At 44.8% G+C, this 24,631-nt stretch overlaps 1 protein-coding gene across 2 annotated transcripts; it reads left to right on the forward strand.

Moving 5' to 3' along the window:
- Positions 1-1,997: 1,997 nt before the first annotated feature.
- Positions 1,998-20,474, forward strand: EIF2D (eukaryotic translation initiation factor 2D). Of its 2 annotated transcripts, XM_061185460.1 has the most exons (15): positions 1,998-2,208; positions 3,134-3,324; positions 4,825-4,908; positions 5,392-5,482; positions 8,050-8,157; positions 9,996-10,252; positions 10,749-10,866; positions 12,481-12,526; positions 12,918-13,021; positions 13,143-13,292; positions 13,662-13,751; positions 14,480-14,575; positions 15,639-15,759; positions 18,595-18,769; positions 20,287-20,474. In XM_061185460.1, exons 1-15 carry the CDS (start codon positions 2,153-2,155, stop codon positions 20,355-20,357), a joined length of 1,758 nt encoding a protein of 585 aa, XP_061041443.1. In that variant the 5' UTR covers positions 1,998-2,152; the 3' UTR covers positions 20,358-20,474. The 2 variants fall into 2 exon arrangements, with proteins under 2 accessions (XP_061041443.1, XP_061041442.1); XM_061185459.1 differs by lacking the exon at positions 1,998-2,208 and having other exon boundaries at positions 3,175-3,265.
- The last annotated feature ends 4,157 nt before the right edge of the window (positions 20,475-24,631 follow it).

Consider the following 24,631-nt stretch of genomic DNA (forward strand, 5'->3'; position numbering starts at 1 on the left):
AATGTTGGGACAGGCATATTATAACCACCTATAACCATTGTAGACACTCCCCAAAGGGGAGAAAAATGGGAGGCACACAGGAGTCACTGATTATAGCTAATACGAAATCCATCAAGGCATGTGTTGCCAGTTCCTTGATTATGGCTGAAGTCTTGTGAATGACAGTTCTTGGCTCTACCCTCTGGACTCTAACGTCTACCTTTCCTTTTTTAAAAAAAACAAATACAAGAGAGCCTGTGTTTGCAGCTTACCCAAGAGTGGGCAGCAGGTTGGTAGCCCTGTGGGGCTGTACTGGAGCCATAAAGGGAAAGTTAAAGAATCTAGGCTTGCTGGACTCAGGGTTCAGCCAGCTTGCCTAGCAACAGGGCCACCGGCAGGGAGCAGACAGGTCCCTGATGCAGGCAGAGAAGTTGGGATGGCGCCCTCCTGGGGAAAGGGAGATCTTGCTCTGCCAATAGGGAGGCAGGATGCTGTGTACAGAATCCCCTTGGGTCTTGGCTCCTCCTTGTCAACCATGAATTAATTTTTAGGCTGCTAATCTGTGCCTTCTTAGCCAGGACATCTGATGTGTACAATAGTTTTCGCAGCTTGAAATTTCTAGTATTCCCTGAATAACCTTCCTCGGCTCCTTGGATGGAGTCTGCTTCCGTGGCTGTATTGCAATAGGCCTGGTCAACAGCACAGAGTCTGGCATCACACCCCCCGAGTGTGGCTGGGTGGGGGCCCAAGGGGACAAGGATCTGTGGCACTCTCCTCCTCTGGGCTCCTCTGACTTTGGCTTTATGGCTGGGGTGGTTCAGAATAAAGGCATGGTGGGTCAGAAGTGCAGGAGGAGCTGGAGTTGTGGCTGGCCCCAGATTAAGGGCAGAGATGGTGGCGGACAGAGACTGTGGAAGGCCTAATCTTTGTTATAGCTCAGATGGACTTCTCCTTTGTGTGACTGTATCACCAAATTAAAGCAATTAGGATTTTTTTTTTCTTGGCAGATGGACACTCTGCTCTGAAATTTTCATAAGCAAAATTAAGTTTAGTAGGGGCCAGGTCCCCAGGTGTTTAAATCCTTGTCTCCAGGGTACACAGCCCCTTTCAGGGAAACCCAATCCCTCATCCCTGCCTGAGACTGTTTTTTGTTTGTTTGTTTTGGACTAATAGCTACTATTTATTGGAAAATTTCAAAGCACCCTGCAACATATCACATACGTTATCTCAGTGGTTTCTCACAGAAGCCCAGTGAAGTAGGTATTACCTCCACATCTTACAGAGAATGTAAGAGTTTCAGAAAGGATAAGCCATTGGCCCAAGATCAAACTGCTAGGGAGAAGCCAAACCATAATTTGATCTTACTATGCCTCAAAATTATTTTTTTATAAGCATTCTGAGTTTTTAAAATTGCTTTGGAAACAAAATCCCCCCAAATAATGCCTGAATGCAAAAGGTACATAAAAATGTCCAAAAATGTGGGTTTTTTTAACCAAAAATGTTTTAAATAACAGATTTGAAGATCATTTGTATAGTTTTTTCCTCTTAACAGGAGGTCAAACCTGGGACTAAAGTGGATACCTTGTTATTGCTATTATCACCTCATGTAAATTAAAAAACAGGGAGGAGAAAATCTCGGAAAGAATTCTAGCTGAGGCCCCAAGTGTGCAATAAAATGTAAAGATCTTAATAAACAAAAGCCCTGAAGAAAAGCATTCAAGAGGCCTGCAAGTTTAATAAAACACAAGAGTTCAATTAATTTTGTGCAGCTGAACTAAACTGACTGGAATGAGAGCTGGCAGAGCTCCTACTCAACACACTATAACGCTGATGGAGTAAAAATGAACGGAATCGCTGTTGGCCCCAGAAATACTACAGACGCGGCCGCTCAAGCCACTCGCGTAGGCGCAGAGCCGGGCAGAAGGGGTGAGGCGGCCGGGTGCACCGCTCCGCGCAGGGATCCGCCCCGCCCCCCAGGCTTCAGTTCCCAGCCTTGCCACTAGGGGCGGCCGCGAAGCTGCGCGGCCCCGGTTTCCAGCCGGGCCCCTTTCCCAGCCGGGCCCAAGCATGGCTGCCCCCAGGACTGCGGGTCGGGAAGCCGCCGTGCTCGCGCTTTCCTGACAGCCCCTGGCTACTGTGGTCTCCTTCTCTTCCCCAGGCCACTCCAGCAGACATGTTTGCCAAGGCCTTTCGGGTCAAGACCAACACGGCCATCAAGGGGTCGGACAGGTGAGGGAGAGAAGAGCCTGCTCTGCCCACCAGGGCACCCAGACATCTCTCAAGCTCGGCTGGCTCACAGCCTTTTCTGGGCTGGGTCAGCCGACTTGGGGTGGAGGCCGAGGGGTACAGCCGGAGAAGGGATCCCGGGGGGCGGGCAAGGGTGAGTTAGACGTGTTTTGAGGGTGAAGATGGAGAGGAGGCCTGATTTATCTCCCAGGCTGTCTTTTGGATATTTTAGTGAGTTTACGAGAAAGCGTAATTCAAGCAGCGCGTATTGACTGCAGGCTGTTTAAGGTGTCGTGGAGGATGCAAAAATGAAGGAAAACGGGGTCCCTGCCCTACCAAGAGCTTTGAGTCCCTTGGGAGAGATTAGACGGGGCACAGAGAACTACAAGTATACGAGAAGAAGTGTCTAGTGATTACCGCTGGCAGGAGACACAGATGGAGGGTGAGGTGAGAGAGGATAAGGCACATGTGGTAAGAACTGTATCTGTTCACTTTTGCAAATGAAGGTATCACCTTGGGGATTTTGGAGCCAGTGTTCTGTAGTTGTCATTCTTGGTGCCCTAGCAGAGCTGTTTAATCATAAGTTGACAGCTTTTCCAAGCATATATGAGAAAGGAGTGGGTCCAAGAGCTATGTGTGGAGTCAGGAAGGCAGGGCTTAGTTTCCAGTGGCAGGCTAACTTGGGTTGCTTACCGGATCTCACTTTTTTCCTTTCTTTGTAAAATGGGAAGACATGCCCCAGGAACATGTGAAAATAGATGAGACATTGGATGAGAAAGAGAATGGGATGTTTTGGAAGAGTAAGAATAGGGCATCATCAACCAGTCTTTTTCTTGGCCCTCGTGATTTTATAGTAAGTCTTGAGTCCTCAATATTTATTAAAATCCATCCAGGCAGCATACATACCAGGTATGTGTGCTCTCTGCAGGAGAAAGCTTCGGGCCGATGTGACAGCTGTTTTCCCCACTCTTGGAACGGATCAGGTCTCTGAGTTAGTACCTGGAAAGGAAGAACTCAACATTGTGAAGTTGTATGCTCACAGAGGGGATGCAGTGACTGTGTACGTGAGTGGTGGTAACCCCATCCTATTTGAACTGGAGAAAAATCTATATCCGACAGGTATGGCAATGGGATGGAGATGGCCATTACTATGGTCCTTGCCTAATATCTGTTTCTCCTTGTTTCTTCCATTAATCTGTCTTCCTTAAAACAAATAAATGCAAAATCTCCCTAAGAATCTTTTTGGATTTAGTGTCCCTAGAATTGGGTCTTTCAAGATTAGGAACTGCTATAGAAGTGAGGGGAAAAAAGGATTAACACAAAAAGAGGGTGGTTGCCAAGGGAAATTCTGAGGTGAAGAAACACTAGTTTCTAGTGGGTTAACTAGGGATTGGAGCAGAGGTCGTGAAAAGGGTGGAGTTTCAGGGCATGTAAAAAATGCTTCTTAAAACTTTCACTAGTGGAATTTTCTTAAGATACTGAAGAGATACTGTGATGGGAAAGAAGCTGGGTTAGTTAAACTCCATACCCAGGTGTCTTAGTGGTGGACTTTGGTTGAGATATCTCACAGGGATTCTTTCTTAGACTCTGTCTGGCTCTCAGGATTCTTTGCTTGCTTTCTTTGTCACAGATCTCAGAGAGGCAGTGTCCTTTTCTCTTTTCCATGGCTGCTGACACCTACTTTGTCATTTGGGGGCTTTTCTTCCTCCCAGCTTGGCTGCAGCAGTGCAGTGCAGTCTCCTACCCCAGGCCACCCCTACCCCCACCCTGCTTTGCTGCTGTACACATACAAGCCCTTTTTGATCTAAGGGTTTTACTGCTAATCCCTGTGGAAACAGAGAGAATAAAAATAATAAACATGGGAAAGTTTCAGAATTTCTTACAGGCTGGTGCCCTGGTTTCGGATTACTTGCTTCTGAGGTCATAAAAGGAATCCTCGTTAGGGCTCTGTCCCTACTTTTATCCACTATGGCCATTTTCTGCTGCTGCAATCCAGGTGGAACAATAGGTGCCTCCAAGTCTCAAGTGACACCCAGTTTCTTAAGTCTCTGCCTTCTTCAAGACTGCAGCCTCGTTGAGAAGGGAGTCAGCCTGATGTGAACTATATGGAATGTGTTTCCCACAGGAAAAGGGGCACTCAGTTCCCAGAGAGGGGAAAAGGGATACTGGACAGGCAAAAGCAGATGTTCACTTCATCACTAGTTTTAGCCTTACACATAAATATCCAACTTCGGCAATTAAACAAACTCTTAAAGCTGTAGCTCACTTCATGTGTCTTCCGACCAGTAAAAGTGATAACTTCTCAAGATCATAGATTGAGAGAAACTACTGCAAAGAGCTCAATATAAATATGTAAAGAATGCAGGTCTCTAGGGCTAAAGTAAGCAAGGATTCTAAAGTAAATAGCATATAACATATAAACTGCTTCACAAACTTGGGGTAACCTAATAAAAAAAAAGAATGCAACTTCTTTGGGCATCCCTTTACAACCTTCTCTCTAGCTTTGAGTTGAGTTTCTTTTCTACATCTTGATTAATGTGCCCTTAGTGTTTGGCTTTGCCATTCCCCAGGGGGTTGACTTTTGGGCAGTAAGTATTTTCTGGCTCTCTTTTTGGACAGTGTACACCCTGTGGTCTTATCCCGATCTTCTACCAACATTTACAACATGGCCCCTGGTGCTTGAAAAACTGGTGGGGGGAGCAGGTAAGAGTATTTTCCTATATTCTGGATACTGGCTGAAACCTACTTAGTAAAGGCCAACTACTTTAATAAATGTACCCATTTTGTGCATTCATATGATTGAAAAATAGAATTTTTCCCCCATGTCTGTTGCATCTCTTACTTGGCTGCTTCTATAAGCTCTCTGGGCCTCTCTGACCCTGCTGTAAGGCTTACATAAGATAAGTGACATGAAAGTGCTTTGTGAACTGCCATATGCTATACTTTAGATTAATAAACTGAATTTAGGAAACCAGAATAAGATAGATCATGGAACTGGACCCTCAGCTTGGTGCTTCAGTTTGACCACTAGTCTCCCAGAAGGAAAAGGTCTGATCCTCAGTTTGCCACTTTTTATTTTCATTATGAATAATGTAGTTGATGCTTAATAAATGTTTGTTTGTTGAGCGAATGAATAAATGATGAAGTAAACTGTGGAGTTAGTTGCAATGCTTTTGTTTCCTGCAGATTTGATGCTGCCAGGACTAGTGGTGCCCCCTGCTGGTCTGCCTCAGGTACAGAAGGGTGACCTCTGTGCCATTGCCTTGGTGGGGAACAGGTACTGTGCCAGTCAGCTGTGCCTATAGGGAAAAAACTTAGGGAAAACTTGGGAGGGGTGGGAATGACAACTTCACAGCATATGGATAAAGGATTAAAAGAAAAAACAGATTCTTCCTGAACAATCAGAGAGTGGGGAATGGCAGTGAGCCTGTGGGGTGTCCGTACATCTGGGCCAAGTGTATTTGCTCCTGCTGCTTCTTCTTTTTTAAAATTTATTTGTTTTTTTTCTCCTTTAAAAATTTTTTTCTTAGATTTACGGAAGAGTTGCTAGTACAGAGTCCTGAAATACTCCTTACCCAGCTTCCTGTAATGATAACATCTTGTATAACCACAGTACAGTTATCAACACTAAGGAATTAACATTGGTACAGTCCTTTTGACACTATTACAGACTTTATGCATATTTCCCCAGTTTTCCCACGATGTCTTTTTTTCTTTTTTTGTGTTCAAGAATCCAGTCTAGGGTACCACATTGCATTTAGTTGTCATGTCTTCTTAGTCTCCTGTCTGTGACATTTTCTTGGTCTTTCCTGCCTTTCATGACTTCAACATTATTTTTGTCTAACATCCACATCATCCTCCTCATCTTTTAATTATTTTTAATAGATTTATTGAGATATAGTTTTCATACTATAAAATTCACCTGTTTCAAATGTACAATTCAGTGATTTTTTTTAGTATATTTACAGGGTTGTTCAGCCATCACCACAGTGTCTCTTTTTTAAAATAAATTAGGAAGTAATCATATGAACAGTTCTGAAAAATCAAAACCCTCTCACCCCATAATCCTTTTCTCCTAGAAGTAACCGTTATCATTCTGATGCATGTCCTTGTCAGCCTTCTTCAATGCATATATACACGTGCATATAAAATGTATGGTTTGGGGTGTGTATGTTTAAAAATACAAATAAACAAACTTTATCCCTATTACTTTTTCACTTCAGGTAGTGGGGACATTTTCCATGTCAGCAATCACAGATAAGCTGAATCTTTTTACCCACTGTGGGGTGATGGGAAAAGTCCCCTCCTAGTGGACATTGTGGTTGCCTCTACTTTGTCTCTATCACAAACAAGATCTTCCTGATGCCTCTAGGGACACTAGTGCCAATATTTTTCTAAAGTAGATACTAAGAAGCAGAACTGTTTGGCTGAAGATCGTGCATATTTTCTGTTGCCCTATAAAAATGCTGTGTCAGTTTTCCCTCCTACCTACAGGGTATATGGAGCCTGTTTCCTTACATGCTCACAGACACGATATGATGGGTCATTTTCATTTGTGTCATCCTGAATGAAAAATGACATCTTATTATTTTACTCATTGCTTCTTTGAGAGAGAAACATGGTAGGCATGGGAGGGGTCAGTGTTTAAAGATCTTATTTTTGCTGCTCATATTCTCCTATTTTCCTTGAACCTTTTGGAACCAAGCACCTAGAAATGTTTCCTTCCTTGTTTACCTGTAGCAAAACTTGAAGTTGAAAAGAATGGTGAAATTATTGTTTTTTCCCCCCAGTATTCTATCCAAGATAGGAGAAAACTACATAAATGTGTATTTGGCCTCTCAGTTCGGCATTTAGAATGTTTGTGGGAATGAAGCCTAGGTGGTTTATGGAAGGGGGTGAGGGTACAAGGGAGTTTACTAAAACTACAAGCCATGTTCGAGACTGAAGTTCTTAAGCCATTGACCATTCCAAGGGTGGAAGACAAAGACCCGTCTTTTAGGAACTGGGAAAGAAGCCAAATTCAAAGATTCTGTGGCAGGAACTGACCCATGGGCACAGTAAGTGGAGCCACCGGATTAGCAAACATTTTTTTGAAGTTCAGGTGTTGGGAAATCTGCCCTTGAATCGTCTCCCTTGGGTCCAGGCAACGTTGCCAGGCTTGTATATTCCCCTACTGTTAGCCAGCTGGACACCAATCCTTACAGGCAATGTGTGAGCATTGCTGAGTAACAGTGGGCTGACAGAGATTTCCTATTTGGGCTTTGGAAGTTTTTTGTAGTTATTGTAAATGTGGTTGTTTTTGATATTTTGGACACATCCAGTTCTTAGATAGATAGTTAAACAGAGCAAGCCCTGTTATAAAGAACCAACTCAGAAGGAACCTCTAGTTGGTACCACTGTATCTCTCTTCTCTCTTCCCTGTGGCATCCCTCAGCCTAATGTATGGCATATGAATGGCCTCCCTTCTGAATTTCCATATAGGATGGCTATGCCTTTTTTAAGATAGGGGAGATAATTTATATTTTTGAAATTAAAGAAAGGGAACTTTAAATATTCTTCTGAGTCCTGCCTGGGTTTGATTCATAATAAGAATATAACAATGATAACATCAGTAGAGGAGTTACTTACACAGAAGGGAATATTTGGTCAAGGAATTTTTGAAAGTCATATTTGTAGGTAATTTGAATAAGATTGAGACTGCACCGAGTTTTAGCTCTGTGATACAAGTGGATGCTTCACATTTGCAACCGTGGTGCTTTGAACACATGTGTAGAAAGCTGGTCCTGACATGTGCCCTCCTGGAAGACTTTCCCTGACCCTCGTCTCTGGCCTCCTCCTTCTCAGAGCCCCCGTTGCCATCGGAGTTGCTGCCATGTCCACAGCTGAGATGCTGACCTCAGGTCTGAAGGGAAGGGGCTTCTCTGTGCTCCACACCTACCAGGATCACTTGTGGTGGGTTCCATGCTTTTTCTGTTTTATAGGGAGCTGGGTGGGTGGAGAGAGCACAGGGCCTGGATTCAGAAGCGAGAGTTTTGATCCCTGCTGTGTCCTTAGTCAAGTTGCTGACCCCAGACATTAATTTCCTTGCAAAATGTGGAGAAAAGATTTTTTTTTTTTTGCCTGTTTAGAAAAGAAATTACAGAGAACTTTATTTTCTAGGTGAATTGTAGAATCCTAGGCCTGGAAGAAGGCCTTAGGGATTGTCTTCTCTGCCTCTCAGTACAGTGATATTCTTTATTTTTATGGCACTGGTCGATCTGGCCTTTTCTGCCGTGTGCATTTAGGCATTTTCTGACCCCATGACGAGGGCTCGGGAATTCTCACATCTGAATCCAAACCAAAGTAGAGTAGATCCTCAGGCACCAGGGTGATAACCTGATTACTTTCATGTTGTTCAAGTTTCACATTTCGGATCTCCTCCTCATTATGGAACTTGCACTTTCTCACTGTGACAGTTGCTCTCTGGAGCTGTATGCGAGTTTATTTTCTGGTTATTTTCTTGTCATTTAACCAAAATAGTAAATAGTGCTTTTCTCGAAAGCAGTATACCTGGTCTTTTAGCCAAGTGTTGTGGCCTGTTGGTATAGATTTACCCTTACATTTTTAGTCAGTCTTGGAGTTACTTATTTTACAAGTATTGGCCAAGCCCTGCTTTGCTGGAAGTACAGCCTCAACAGTCTGGGTTTCAGCAGGCGTTTGAGGGCTGCTTACTCACGTGCTCCCAGCACCTTGTTTTCTGACTGTTAGTCTGAGCAATTAAGGTCCTGTTGTCTAAATTGTTTTATCAGCAGCTGCCTCAGTCTCCCCTCCTCCCACCCTTTGAAAATACTTATGGTATTTACCTGATCAGAATAGCCTAAACATACGCTCTGGCCTCACTAGTAGCCATACTAATAAGCCTTGCTGCAGCTGTTAGTAAAACTTTGTTTGACTTGCATAATCTTAGTTAACATAAAGCTTTTTGCTTTTACCACTCTGCTACGTGGCACCCCTTTTTTTCCTGTCTTCATAAGGCTTAGTGGCATAACACCATTGTAATCTCTACTCTGCAGGTTAGATTGCATTCTTTTTTTTTAATTGAGGTATAGTTGATGTACAATGTTGTGTTAGTTTCAGGTGTACAGCCAAGTGATTCTAGTGATCATTAGTATATCTAGTGATTCTAGATATAGATATATACATATACGTTCTTTTTCAGATTCTTTTCCATTAAAGGTTATTACAAGGTATTGAATATTGTTCCCTGTGCTATACAGTTGGTCCTTGTCATTTATTTTAGATTGCATTCTGATTTAACACAGAAGCAACTGTTTTTGCAGTCTTGAGCAGTCCAGGTGTTTGTAATTTGTTCCATACGCTCAACCTTGGGTTTGTATTTCACCAAACTGGTACTACAGATGCGTTTGCAATCTTAATTTTGTTATTGAATTCAAAATGGTTTTATTTTTAATTTATATGAAGGGAATACTTTGGAAGTGAGGCTCCACTTTAACTATGTTGTCTTTAATTTTTCTCTGTCCCTGAATTTCTGTTAATATTATTATTATTCCTTTGGGTTAAGGAGGAGGCAAGAATTACTCTCCCCATTTCAGAGATGAGGAAACTGAGGCATGGGACTTCTCTGGGCCCAGAATTGGAAACAGAGTTGAGAGGCACACCCAGGTTCTCTGGCCTCTCCTGGACACCCCTGCCTGTGGGTCTTACTCTCTCTGGACCCCCGCTGACCCCCTGACCGGGGCTGGAGGGTGCTGTGGCTGCTGCTCAGTGTTTCTGACATGAGGTTTTTGCAGGCGATCTGGAGACAAGTCCTCTCCACCATCCATTGCTCCACTGGCCCTGGATCCCCCAGATCTCAGTGAAGAGAACGGCTCTGTCCAGGCAGACAGCACCGTGCAGGGAGACATGAGGCGCCTGACCCTGAAGGGAGAGGAGCAGGAGGAGGGGGAGGTTCAGCAGAGGTGTGGGGAGAAGTCCCTGTCAGAAGCCACGGAAGACCCCAGTGTCGGGGGCCTGAACCCAGACCCCACGGACAGCAAGACCCTTCAAGGTACGGCTCTGGCAGAAGTAGGGCACTCTCCTCTCAGTGTAGGAGACTTAAGTGCTCTGCTCTGCTTCTGACTAGAGCGGCACCACGGCTCCGGGAGGGGAAAGTCTTTATTTTTGGTGAGGGTGGTGCCACCGCCCTTTGCCATCTTACCTGGGAGTCTTCCGCATATGTCGCGTTTCCCTGGATACCCGTCGGCGCTGCTATTTGGACTGTTCCCAGCTACACGGCCCTCTTAGTTTTCTTCTGGCTCTGACTTCTCTATCAGAGAAGCATCTGCGCCTGGCTGGGTGGGACTTTGTGGCCTGACCCCTTCTGTGGGGTCAGACCTCTGTGAAGGCTCAGTGTTCTAGAGAGTCTGGGAGCTTTGGTGCCTGGGAATGGGCTCCTTCAGAGCTGAGGGGTGAGGTACGGATGTCACCGAGCGGGGAGTTTACTTGTGCTGCACGGGCCTTCTGCGGCCCTCAGGAAGGATGTGGTTCTTGTCTTTTCCTTGCAGAGCAAATGGACGAACTGTTGCAGAGATGCTTCTTGCGTGCTTTGAAGTACCGTGTCAAAAAGGCTGACCTCCCTTTACTCACCAGCACTCTCCTGGGCAGCCACATGTTCTCCTGCTGGTATGGAAGGCATGGTGTGGGCTGGGGGCCGGGTGGTGGGTCTGTCTCTTGCTCTTTGCTGGTAGGATGGGACAAGGCTGATGGGGGAATTGTTTTAGGGACATGATGTGGAAAGAGTGAAGTGGAGGGTTGATCTAGCAAATACTGAGTTTTAAAGACTTAAGTTTTAGCCAGTGAAAGGATGTTGAGGAAATGAAGGTTAACATTTGCAAGACGCTTTGGGCACTGCCTCTGCTGTGGTGATTCTGGGCTCTTTTACGGATCGGGCAGCATGTCCGGCCCCGGAGGGGCCCTGGGGCAGCCTGTTTGTCTGGAGGCTTCAATCCCCTCACACCTTTCTGAAGAGTAGGTGGGCCAGATTAGGTTGTGTCAGCAGGAAGAATCGGTGTGAACGCCCCACCCCACCTGCACACACAAGCCACCAGCAGAGGGAGTGTTACATGTGGGTTGAACCTGGACTTTGAAGACAGAGCCATGTGGGCTCAAAAGCCAGCTCCCCAGGGTGTTGGAGCAAAGGTGTATTTGAGCCCATTACCAGGCTTCTCTGAGCCCTGATTTCCAACACTTGTAAGATTGCTGTCAAGATCAAATAACCTGACATTTAATAAGCACCCAGTAAATATTATCATGTCAGGAGATTTGCTTATTGATTTTCACCTCAAGTCTGAACTTCTTTCTTTTTGAGAATTTTTCTGTTTTTTAAAAAAGTGGTTTTAATGTAATTCTCTTCCTCTACATGTGAGCTTCTTTAAGGCATGCTATACAAGTATGGGGTCTGGAGTGTGTGGCAGGATACTTGGTAATTTGTCCTGACCTTGCCGGGTTGCAAGTAACTGGGAAAGGGGTAGAGGTTCTTAACCTGGGGTGGGTTCTACAAGGGGTCCCTATGAATCCCACTGCTTTTGCTTGTCACATTTTGAGAGAAGATGTACGTTCTGGGGAGATAGAATGATTACAGCTTTCATTAGGGAGCTCTCCCCCAAAGCTAACAGTCTATAAAGAGTCAGATGGTAATTATTATAGGCTTTGCAGGCCCTACAGTCTCTTTTGCAACTGTGCAAGTCAGCCATTGTGGCAGTAAAGCAACCACAGACAGTAGGTGAATGGGCATTGCCAGATTTGGCCTGCAGCATGTGGTTTGCCTGGCTGCCACAGTGAGCTTGGTGTTGCAGAGGCTCACCTGGAGGTGAAGCTTCTGAGGCCACAGAAGCTTGTCTAGTTTGAAGGGAATCTAAAGCTGTATCTGGTACAGTAGCCACAAGCCATGTGTGGCTATTTAAATTTAAATTAATTAAAATTAAATAAAATTTAAAATTCAGTTCCTTAGTCACATTAGTCACGTTTCAAGTGCTTAATAGCCACATTTGTCTAGTGGCCACCACGTTGATAGCAGAGAACATGCCATCTTTACAGAAAGGCCTATTGGACAGCAGGATCTGGAGCAGCTAAGTCTGCATCTCTCTCCGATGCTGCCGATGGGCAGAGAGCTCTGGAACAGCGGCCTCTTTCTGAACATACAGGAGGAAGGCTGAGGAAAATGTCCTCCTCTCAGTGTCAGGCAGGCCGTACCCTACTGCTTTGTTAGCTTAACTTGCCTTTTCCATCTGCCATCAGCCCCGAAGGACGACAACTGGACGTAAAGAAGTCAAGCTACAGAAAGGTAAGCGGGTCCCTTCTCTGCATACCCACACAGGGAGCTGTGTAGGGGCACACGTGGCGTGAGCTGGTGGGCATGGGGAAGCCCTATCTGCAGGGCTGAGGCTAGAATTAAGCTTTTTGATTCCAGGTATAAGGGGCGGAAGAAAACTCTCCCTGGGCTGAGGCAGTTGGGTGGGCACCCACTCCCCTCTCTCCTTCCCACCCCTTTATATCTGACCCAAGTTCTGAAAGGCTTCACCGGTAGGGGCCCTTCACTTCCTAACTGGATGAGGACAGGGACGGTCCCACGTCCCTCCCCGGGACCTGCCTAGCTCGGTGTCCGGCATGTCTCAGGTGCTCAGCGTGTGCGCAGAGTCGATGAGGTCCCCTACCCCCGGCCCTCTCTCCCGTAGCTCTCTAAGTTCCTGCAGCACATGCAGCAGGAGCAGATTATACAGGTGCAGGAGCTGAGCACAGGGGTGGAGAGCGTTGTGGCTGTGGACTGGAAGCACCCGAGGTGAGTGCAGGGGGCCTGGCCACCGCAGCTCAGCTGGCCGCAGGGCACCTGGGCCACGGGCCGGGAACCGCCGAGACGCTAGCATAAAATGTGTTTTCTCTTTCCTTCTGCTGGGTTTTAGGATCACATCTTTCGTCATACCCGAGCCCTCCCCGACCTCCCAGACAATCCAGGAGGGTAGCAGGGAACAGCCCTATCACCCTCCAGATATAAAATCCCTCTACTGTGTCCCAGCCAGCATGACCCTGCTCTTCCAGGAGTCTGGCCACAAGTGAGTTTTTGGAGAGCAGCCCTTCTCTGCCTGCTTGGTGTTCTGGCCTATAATCCTTTCAGCCTGAGTAGCGTTCTTCTGTGACTGGCAAAACCTGCTCTACCCCCTCCTCCCTTTCTCTCAGATCCAGCTTCAAGCCTCCTTCCCCTGGGAAGGGTCTCTGGACTAAGCGAATGAGAGAGTAGGTCTCTCCCTTTTCTACCCGTAATTATTCTTCACACGGCCCTGCTGGCCCCAGGCAGGAAAAGGGAAGAACCCAGAGGTCGAGAAGCTGAGGACAGCGCCCTGCTGAGCAGGAAGTGAATCTTGGTATTTCCAGTTTGTCTCCCAGCATAGCGTGAATAACCACCCCGGTCACTTCTCACCTAGGAAGGGGAGCATCCTCGAGGGCAGTGAGGTCCGAACAATCGTCATCAACTACGCCAAGAAAAATGACCTGGTTGATGCAGACAACAAAAAGTGAGTGGATGGGGAGGAGAGCTCGCCCCATGTCTTTCAGTGTTCATCTTCAGAATATGTGGAGGGTGGCTGGGAGGGAGGGGTGCAGGAGATCACAGCCTTCTAGAAATAATCAAGGCCAGTGGTTTCTAAACCATAGGCTGCGGACACTTAGAGCTGTGGTCTAAGGTAGTCAGATCCAGGTATGCTGTCAACATTGACTGTAGCCTGAATAAGCATCATCTCATATGTGTCTACTGTTGATTTTCAAATGCACTTGCTCTTGTGACGAACAAAATGCAAACTTTAAAAAATTTTACCAAAGTCATCTTAGCTTTTTGGTATTCTCTATTTTCTTAGTAAGTGGATATAGGAGGTAAACTACTAAATGAAGAGTGTTTCATTAATTTTTTTTTTTTTTTAATTTCAAAAGATACCCTCATGATCAAAAAGTTGGGAACTACTGGCTTAATCATGGTTAGTTAGTAGCAGAAGTGAGCCAGGATCCCCGTCTTCAGATTTTTTTCCCATCCCACTTTCCCCTCCACTGCCTGTTTCTCCTTTGTTCTAGGAAAGCAGACGTGTACCTCCCATCCAGAGGGTACGTTGCTTCATGGACTGTGAACCCCTAATTGGTTCTAATAATCCTGAATGACTTTAAACAACACATAACACATGAATCCTGAGTGGACCCTGGGATCAGAAGGGGCGGGGCTAGGAGTTCTTTATTGCCTTTTCTTTCCCTTTAGTCTTGTGAAATTGGATCCCATCCTATGTGACTGCATCTTAGAGAAAGGTGAACAGCACACAGTCATGAAGCTTCCATGGGACAGTCTCCTGAACAGGTAGTGGGGATTGGCAGCCCCTCCCCAATGTTTCCATCCCCTCCCCTTAATGTCTCACATTGGCCTTCAGAATTGTCACTCTCATCATCTCTGACTTTCTTTCCATAATTCACACCATGTCAGTCTACATAAACACAGGCTTGGGTAATTCTGATGTGGACGGTCTTTGGAACGATTTGAGCCAACACAGTATAGAAGAACTTGAGAAGGAGAGAGAAGAAGAACATTAATTAGAAATAAGAGCTTCAAAAAAAGAAGGTGTGGGTGGCAGGTGGGGATTGTCTTAAAGTCTTTTCAAAGGAAGGATTCTTATACTCTTTCTTTTCCGTAGACCCAAAACTGAAAATAACTTCTATAAGGAGTTAGCAAACTATAGCCTGTGGGCCAAATCTGGCCTGCTACCTGTTTTTGTACATAAGGTTTTATTGGCACGCAGCCAAACCCATTTGTTTACATATTATCTGTGCTGCTTTCCTGATAAATGGCAGAGTTGAGTAATTTCAACAGAGACCATATGGCCCTTGAAAGCCTAAAATATTTACCACCTGGCCCTTTCTAGAAAAAGTTCGTCAATCCCAATATATATGCTAGCAAAAGAAAATCTGTTTAGACAAAAGGTAGAAATTCCTTGTGGTAAAGGTGTCTATAAATGATGCATGATTGCAGCATGTCAGAAATGTGAAGCAGCACTTTATTCTGCTGGGTAAGGGAGACTCTTGAGACAGTAAACTCCACAAGCCCGCCTGGGCAGGTTTTCAGAAGGCCAGGCAAGTGGACAGTTTCTAGGGGCTCGAGTCTCGGATGTTCCCTTCCCTGAGTCAGTGGGTCTTGACTGTGGCCACACTTTGGGGAGCTTTAAAAAATGTATCTTCCTGATCAGAGTTTCTGACTTAATTGGTCTGGGGTTTAGCTCCCTAGCTGATTTGAATGATTCTACTCTGCAGGCAGAGGTGAACCACCACCTGTAAGATCAGCTTCCATCCAGCTGTCTGCTGGGAATGGGATATGAGGAAATGGTTTCTGCTGGCTTTATCATTCACCAACTCATTAACTCCTGTTTCAGATGTTTGGAAAAATTGCAGCCTGCCTATCAAGTGACCTTTCCGGGACAAGAGCCCATAGTGAAGAAAGGCAAAATCTGCCCAATTGACATCACCCTAGCACAGAGAGCTTCTAACAAAAAGGTAATTTTTAAAAGACACAACGTTTGAAGATGGTGATTTAATGTCCCTGCCAAGTTCTAGTCTCTCTAATGTGATCGGAGGTTTTTAGATTGGCCTTAAACACCTCAAAGATTGTTTAGGAAACACCCATGTTTGTGTGACTGGGCTAGGCCCTATGTAAAACAGGTAAAGCTGACCCCCTCCCTCACTGCTCTCTAGGATTTGGTGCTAGGAAACTTGCTAGAGCCTGGTTCTAAAAGTAAGCAAGATCTTATATTTATTTTTTTCTTAGAACTATGGTATGGGTTTTCAGCTCTTACTTATTCTGTTACCTCTTGGGCCTTGCTCAGTGAAAATAACTACTAAAGAATCGCTAAAGGGGGGACTTCCCTGGTGGTGCAGTGGTTAAGAATCTGCCTGCCAATGCAGGGGACATGGGTTCGATCCCTGGCCTGGGAAGATCCCATATGCTGCGGAGCAACTAAGCCCATGCGCCACAACTACTGAGCCTGCGCTCTAGAGCCTGCGTGCCGCAACTACTGAGCCCACATGCCACAACTACTGAAGCCCGCGTGCCGCAACTACTGAAGCCCGCGTGCTTAGAGCCTGTGCTCTGCAACAAGAGAAGCCACCGCAATGAGGAACCCATGCACCACAACGAAGAGTAGCCCCCGCTCGCTGCAACTAGAGAAAGCCCGTGCACACCAATGAAGATGCAACGCAGCCAAAAAAAAAGAAAGGAAAGAAAAAAAGAATCGCTGAAGGAACTGAGTGTGTTTAGCTTGGCAACACAAAGTCGTAGGGAACGAATTACATCTGTCCTCAAATATGTGAAAAGCTGTACTGGGGGAAAGGAGTGCACTTATTTTGTATGCCTTGAGAAGACAGAAATAAGATTATTGGGTAGAAATCCCAAGAAGACAGACTTGGGTTCAAAATAAAGAACTTTCTAGTAGTGTGTGGTTATGAACGTGGGCTTTGAGATTAGAGACCTGGGTTCCAGTGTGGCCTTTGCCTTGCTGCTTGACTTTGAGCAAGTTACTTAATGTCGTTTTGCCTGAGTTTCCTTATATGAAGAATGGGGATAATACCTACCTCATAAGGCACTGTGAGGATCAAATGAAGGAATATATGTAGGCGAAGCACTTAGAATAGTACTTGGCATATAAACATGTAATAAATGAGAACCAAACAATGATAACCTTAATAATTAGCAAGAGCCGCCATTTCTTGAATGTGTACTTATGTGTGATGATGGTTTTGTCTTTATGTTAAAAAGAGCCCTTGTCTTTTGGCGATACATACTGAAATATTTGTAGACGAGATCTGATGTCTAGGGGGATTTGCTTTAAAGTAACACAGGAATGGGGGTGGGTGGGGATATGGATGAATCAAGGTTGGTCATGAGTTGATAATTGTTAAAATTCGTGATGGGTACATGGGAGCTCATTGTACTATTCTACTTTTATTTATGTTTTAAATTCTCCATTAAAAAAAAACTTTAAAAAAAGTATATGAATTTTTTCATTATTAAATTTGTTATGGTGATCGATGATCAGTGATCTTTGATGTTACTATTGTGAAAAAGGTTACAACTCGTTGAAGGCTCAGGTGATGGGTAGCATTTTTAGCAATAAGGTATTTTTTAATTAAGGTATATACTTTGTTTTTTGAGACATAATATTATTGTAAACTTAACAGTATAGTGAGAACATAACTTTTAAAAATATTTCATTGAAGTATAGTTGATTTACAGTGTTGTGTTAATTTCCTCTGTACAGCAAAGTGATTCAGTTATGCATATATATATTCTTTTTTGTATTATTTTCCATATGGTTTATCACAGGATATTGAATATAGTTCCCTGTGCTGTACAGTAGGACCTTGTTGTTTATCCATCCTGTATTTACTAGTTTGCATCTGCTAGTCCCAAACTCCTAATCCTTCCCTTACCCACCCGCCTCCCCCTTGGCAACCACAAGACTGTTCTCTATGTCTGTGAGTCTGTTTCTGTTTCATAGATAAGTTCATTTGTGTTGTATTTTAGATTCCATATATAAGTGATATCATATGGTATTTGTCTTTCTCTTTCTGACTTACTTCGCTTAATGTGATAATCTCTAGGTCCATCCATGTTGCTGCAAATGGCATTATTTAATTCCTTTTTATGGCTGAGTAATATTCCATTTTATATATGTACCACATCTTCTTTATCCATTCATCTGTAAATAGAATGATAGATTGTTTCCATGTCTTGGCTATTGTAAATAGTGATGCTATGAGCATAGGGGTACATGTATCTTCTCGAATTATAGTTTTGCCTGGGTATATGCCCAGGAGTGGGATTGCTAGATCATATGGTAGTTCTATTTTTAGTTTTTTGAGGAACCTCCTTACTGTTCTCCATAGCGGCTGTACCAATTTACATTCCCACCAAGAGTGTAAGAGGGTTCCCTTTTCTCCACACCCTCTCCAGCATTTATTATTTGTAGACTTTAATGATGGCCATTCTGAACAGTGTGAGGTGGTACCTCATTGTGGTTTTGATTTTCATGAGAATGTAACTTTTATATGCACTGGGAAACCAAAAAATTCATGTGACTCATTTTACTGTGATACTCGCTTTATCATGGTGGGTCTGGAACCGAACCCACAGTACCTCTGAGGTGTGCCTGTATTGGATGGGGTAGAAAGAAAAAATCAATTTAGAAGCACAAAAATTAATTATTTGGATGAAGGTACCATGGTTGTAGGGATGGTGAACATAGGGGGTGAGGAGGCTTCTGAGGCCCTGGAAGGTTTCTGGAGGGGAGGGCATGTGGTCTGTACCCACCATCAGTCTTCTGTCCCCCACAGGTGACTGTGGTCCGGAACTTGGAGGCCTATGGTCTGGACCCATGCTCGGTGGCTACCATCCTCCAGCAGCGATGCCAGGCTAGCACTACTGTCACTCCTGCCCCTGGGACCAAGGACATCCTGCAGGTTCAGATCCAGGGAAATCAGATCCACCACCTCGGCCGGCTGTTGCTTGGTGAGCATCCCCTCTTAAGAAGCAGACACACTGGTCTAACTTGGCAAAGATCTTCCTACCAACTAAACTCACCCTAGTGAGTTTACCATATATGTAGCTTTTAGCAGCCAGAGAGAGGTGGAACTAATGTTTGGACTAGATCCTTTAGCCCCCAAATTCAATGTTTTCTCCACCATACTAGTAGAGTAGTTTTCTTCCTGGTTTTCCTTTTTTTGTAAGACATTTGTTGAGCACCCAAACTTTGCTAGGCACTTTGCTGGGCTTTTTGCATGCTTGGTCTCTCTGAATCATAATGATGCTGCAGAACTGTTTCTGTTTTGCAGATGAGGAAACTAAGTTTCAGTACTTTGCGCTGAGATATTCAGCTGTTCAGTGCTGCAGCTGGGCTCTGAACTTTGATTTGCTTGACTCCCGAGCCTAGATTCTTTCTACCAACCCTGAGTCACCCAGCCTCCAGTCTATCCTCAATTCCAGCTGCCGGAGTCAGCTTCCTAAAACAATGTGATCACATCACTCCTCTCTGAAAAACTTTTTATATCTCCTTAATGCCTTCAGAATAAACTCTTAAGCTCAATAAACAAGACCCTTCCAGCCCAACCCCATCTTCCATCCGGGTTCTCTGGCAAGTCCCTGATCCCCACGCCAGGCTTCAGCCGTGCTGGTCTCCTTTGCTGTTCCCCATGTGCACCTGCACATTCACACCTGGGTGCTTTCCTCTGTGTTGTCCCCTCACCTTGCGTGTCCTCTCACAGCCTGACCTTAAAGGCTCATTGGCCCAGCTCAGGGGTCACAGGAAGCCTGTCTTAGAACATGTCCCATTTTTTTTTTTCTGTTTCCTTAAATTGACATTTAAAAAACTGCTAACATAGAACTTTCCAATTGTGTTTATATTTCTGGTTAGTGTCTACAACTTGGCTAATTTATTCTCTTGTCTGAACTCCCTGTTAGACTGAACTTCTTGAATCAGAGACCTTACCTTTTTCATCCTTTTTTCATGCCCAGGGTCTGGCCCATAGTAAATGCTCAATAAGCAAATTTATTTTATGGTCTAAGGCAGTACCCAGCAGTTAACTTTCACAGTTGAGCCCCTTTAAGTGAAAAACCCCATATGAAATACAGAGGAAAAAAGATAAACACATGACTGAACTCAGACACACACATTCTCTCTTGTGAGAAAATTATAAATGCCTAAAGTACACCTAGAAAGTAGCTATCAACATGAAAATTGCTGAAATACACACGTCATCATCGAGGTGGAAGGATAAATGGTCCATTCCCGTTGGAGTTGAGTTTGAGCTGGGTGTAGAACAGCAGGTCATATGATGGAAATGGTTTGAACTGAGAGTTGACAGCAGGAATGAGCACACAGTGGGGCAAGAGGGCCAGGAGGTAGCTGTGCAGATTGGGGACCTTGGAGGTCGGGGCCAAGGAGGGTCATTGTAGACAAAGGGGAAGGGGTTGCGGGGAGGAGAGCATACACATGCCTCACTGAGGAGTTTCTGCCTTTTGGATTGTAGAAGAGTATCGGCTTCCTCGAAAACACATCCAGGGCCTGGAAAAGGCCCCCAAACCTGGCAAGAAGAAGTGACAGACTCTTGTTTCATGTGGTTTATCCAGAGGAAATCCAAGCTGTGTGCTGGTAATTTATATGAGTATTTTCTGCTTTTGCAAATTAAAAAAAAATATAATTCTTTACCAAAATAAATTTTTATTCTAATCTAAATTTGATTTCCCTCTTGTTTCCTCCACTTAGCTAAAATGTTGTACGAAGTTTTCAGATCAGAAGCCATTTTAAATGGACACTCGAGGCCATTGTGGAGTGCCTTTTCCATTCATGTGGTTTCAGTCATTTTAGTTCGTCCTCTGCTTTCAAGGCTGAATAGCCCATCCAGAGTTCAGGCAGGTGGGCCCTTCCCATTTTTAAAGTCCCTCTACCAAATATTCAACAGCCTCTTGCTATTCTTACTACCTAATTAACCTCCTAGCCCAAAATCATTCCTTCACATCTTTAAAGGGCTATTTATATAGATATTTATATTTGTCATCAATCAAGGCAAAAGAAGGAAGGGTTGGCCCTAAGTTATAGCAAAGTTTAGGCTAGACAGAAATAAGAAACAGTGAAAGCACATTAGGACATGGAATTCTATACAACAATGATTCTTCCCCAACATTGGCAACTGCCACTAACAGCCGTAAGTTGCGATGTGGCTGCAAGATGACGGCTTTGCTACAGTGAAGTCTTAGCCAACAAATGCTTTCTTTAGCCTCAGACTTCTTCACCTGGGGCTCATGGAAGAGGTCTTCAGTGGATCTTCAGAGGGTCCACGAACTTCTCTGAAAGAGTGTGCAAGATTTTGTATGATCATTTTCCTAAAAGAGGTTACCATGCTTTTGTCAAATTCCCAGCAGGATCATGTGATGCCAAAAAGGTTCAGAACCCCTGCTGTGGTCCCTGCTCAGTTTGTGGCAGTCATTTCCATACCAGGGCTCTCCTTGTACGGTAGGAAGAAGGGCTGAGCTGAATAACTGCAGAGTTCTTTGGTTTTACCATCAAAAAAACACACTTCAGTTTACTTCCTTTTTTTCCTTGGTAATACCACTTTTTTTTTTTTTTAAACCAAGATAAAGGCTTGAAACTATCTACAATGTTCACAAATTCCCCATCTGGGGCTTGAAAAAGAAGAAGGGGATGAGTATGAAAATGTGTGTGTGAGGTCCCTTGCCTTTTGTTATTAGCCCCAGAATAATTGTCCTTTTCACTGCTGACTCACTGTAAGTAAACTCCTTTTTTACCGATCCACTCTGTTGACATAAGCAATATGAAACTGAGAAAGAGATTTCTAGAAATTGACCCCAAACAAGATTGTTACAGCAGAACCTTTGGACAGACAGAGTTTGATCTAAGGGAGCACAGTATGTACAGCAGTCATGAAATATGGTCCTCATATGAATACAAATAACATGTAGTACTTTATAAAGTTCTTTCACAGACGTGATTTGTTTTGCACAACCTTGGAGGGATTGGAGCCTCAGAGAGGTTGTGTCTTGCCTTGTTAATCCCTGCTAAAGACACAAGCCAGTAAATGGTGAGGCTGGATCTACAGTGAACATCCAACTCTTCACTGTGGTTTGACCCAGAATTCTGCTGTGAAACAGTGTTGTCAAGACGTGTGCTTCGAATGGTTTTTCCAGTAATGGTGACACATTTGCACTGACTCATCTTCCCTTTCCTCCTTGTGAATAACATAGGTACATGTGAGGTGGCAGGGGAGAGTTAGGCTGTGCAAAGGATTCCTTTTTTCTATGTGCTAAACTGAATAATCTATACCAAGGTCAAATGCACAACTTTAAACTTAATCCCATATTGTAACCAAATGAGTTTCAATGAAAAGCAGAAACTGCTTCATTTCTGGGTTTTGGCAAAATTATTGAAAGATGTACTTCTTGGAGGTCTAGGTGAGCAAACATTACAGATGTGCCCCATTCCTGGACACTTTTAAGAATGTCTATTGGACAGGGGGTGCTCTCCTAGAGGGAGGCCGAGAGTGGACTGGATGAGCTCCGGGGGCCCCCATTCACTGCACTGTGTGTGATCAATACCGGAAGGCAGGCGAGAATTTCTTTCTAATAACTTTTACGTGGTTATTGCCACGATTACTGAGGTGTTCCTTTGATGGACGTCAGAGCTAAGGTGAAAGGACTGTTTTAGTCATCTAGCCCTCTTCCTCCAGGTGAGATGATCTCAAACTTTCAAAAACACATTCCTAATTTTAAAATAATTCTGAAAATAGAAGAATTATTGCTTAACTCAGTAGCCTATTCTGGTGTTCAATCATCCTTAGCTCCAGAAAGCCCCTCCTCTTTTCTAAGTACTCTTTCTGTAGTAAGTCCCCTTTCCTCTCCTGCTCTGTGGGGATGCAGAATAGCCAGTCACCTAGGCAGCACCCCCAGCCCATGCCTTTGGACGGTTTTCTCAAGCTGATTTGAACAGTAGCCTTCATTCCTCCGTTCGTTGGCAAAAGGAAATCTGACTTGGACACAAAATGTGCGCGTTCCTCTATTCCCACCCCCTCTCCCAGCTCCCGATTTCCATGAGATGGGGAAGTTCAAGGAACACATCTCTGGTCTGAATGATTTTTGCAACAAGCTTTTATTACTTTCTTTAAAACCCATATAAGAAAGACATTTAAAAAGAAAACGTCCCCAAAACAAACACTTTACGCACTGGGCAACACAACAGTAGAAGGCACTCCAGCAGTCATGCCCACCCTGGGAGGGAAGGGACACTCCCTACACACTACTGTTTCGGAGGTAGGGCCTCAGCCTGGGTCCTGGTCTAACTGTGCTTTAGAGAAAGTCTGAATTTTCCCATAGTTTCCTTATTTCATAAACACCACTATCTCTTTATATATAGCTATATGCCTTTATGTATATATGTACATGACTTCTTTTCCCTCTCAAAAATAAAATAGCCACCCCATCAGAGGGAGGTTCTCAGCAGCATTCACAGCGGTTGCACAGGAGCCATGCCTTCTATTCATGTTACAGACATGCAGCTTGAAGAAAAGAGGACTCTGCACCCACTCCTGTCGATATACAGCAGGGAGAGAGATTTTTTTAAGCAGGGGGATGATAAGGCTGAGCAGGAGATGGCAGATAACTAGGGTTTTTATGATGTAAAAAATCTTTTTTGAGCTGCTTAACTTGTCCTGTTTTTGCAGCTCTGAAGACTAAGTAGTTTGCACGATGAGGGGTCTGCATCAGGGATGCAGGGGCGATCAGGGGCGATATGGACTCAGCGAGGGTCAGGGAGGGAGGGAACTTCTGAGGCTACACAAAGAAGTGTGGGCTCAAACCAACCCAACAGGGACTTGGGAAGGCAGAGGACGATGAAGAAATGGTCTCTCAGAGGCTGACGAAGAAATGGTCTCTCAGAGGCTGCACTGGAAAACTGGCCCCGCTTTGAAAGTCGAGTCCTTCTCCCTCTGTGCAGGAGTGTCTCTGTAGTCCTGGCTACTGGCTTGAACTGTTTGGCTGGTTTTAAGTTTGAACCTAAGCGAGGAGCCAGTACACATGTAGAGTTGGGAATCAGATCCGCCCTGTCTAGGCAGTTTGACCTCACTTCTCGGAAGTCAGAGCCCAGGACCTTGGGAAGGAGGTCTGCGACCCTCGTCCCATACTTGGAGGGAAGATTCTCCTGGCCTTGTCTCCCACACCGCCGTGGTCCACTTCCTGGCAGGAGCAAGCCAGCAGCAGAGCCTCAAGCAAATGCCCCTGCTCCTGTCCCTCTTTGAAAACAAAAAGGCACTGAGGTCAGCAGGAGGCCAGCCCCACGGCTGGCCATTCTTCCAACATAAAGGTCTCCAAGTTGGCTGAGTTGGAGGTTCCCCGCTCTGTACTCAAGGCAGCTCCTCTGGCGGTACCTGGAGATCCCAGAGTCCCAGTGGGAGGAGAAAGGCAGTGCTGGAGGCCAAAGGGAAACCAAGGCAGCCAGGCCTCCCCTGCTCTCTAGCCCGGGGAAGGCTGAAGACAGCTCGGACACATTTATCTGCAACATGTTTTGGCTTTGACTGCCCAATTTCCGTACTCAGCAGGAGACTTTAAAAATGGTAAATGGCTGGTTTCCCTTTGGTGGAAACACATGAGGATGATGGCAATATTAAATTCAAAACTGTCACTCAAAAACAAAGAGTTGTTGACAAAGATGTGGCTGAAGACCACACATACACAGATATATATGCCTTTGGGTTCACATGTGCACAGACTTTTGGGCCATCAGGGGCCAGGGCCGGCTGCAGCTTCTCTGGAAATTTCTCAGGCAATCTCAGCTTCGGTGCTCCTGACCCGAGCCAGTGGCTTTAT

The sequence above is a fragment of the Eubalaena glacialis genome, chromosome 3 (genome assembly GCF_028564815.1).
Source record: "Eubalaena glacialis isolate mEubGla1 chromosome 3, mEubGla1.1.hap2.+ XY, whole genome shotgun sequence".
Classification (NCBI taxonomy): Eukaryota; Metazoa; Chordata; class Mammalia; order Artiodactyla; family Balaenidae; genus Eubalaena; species Eubalaena glacialis.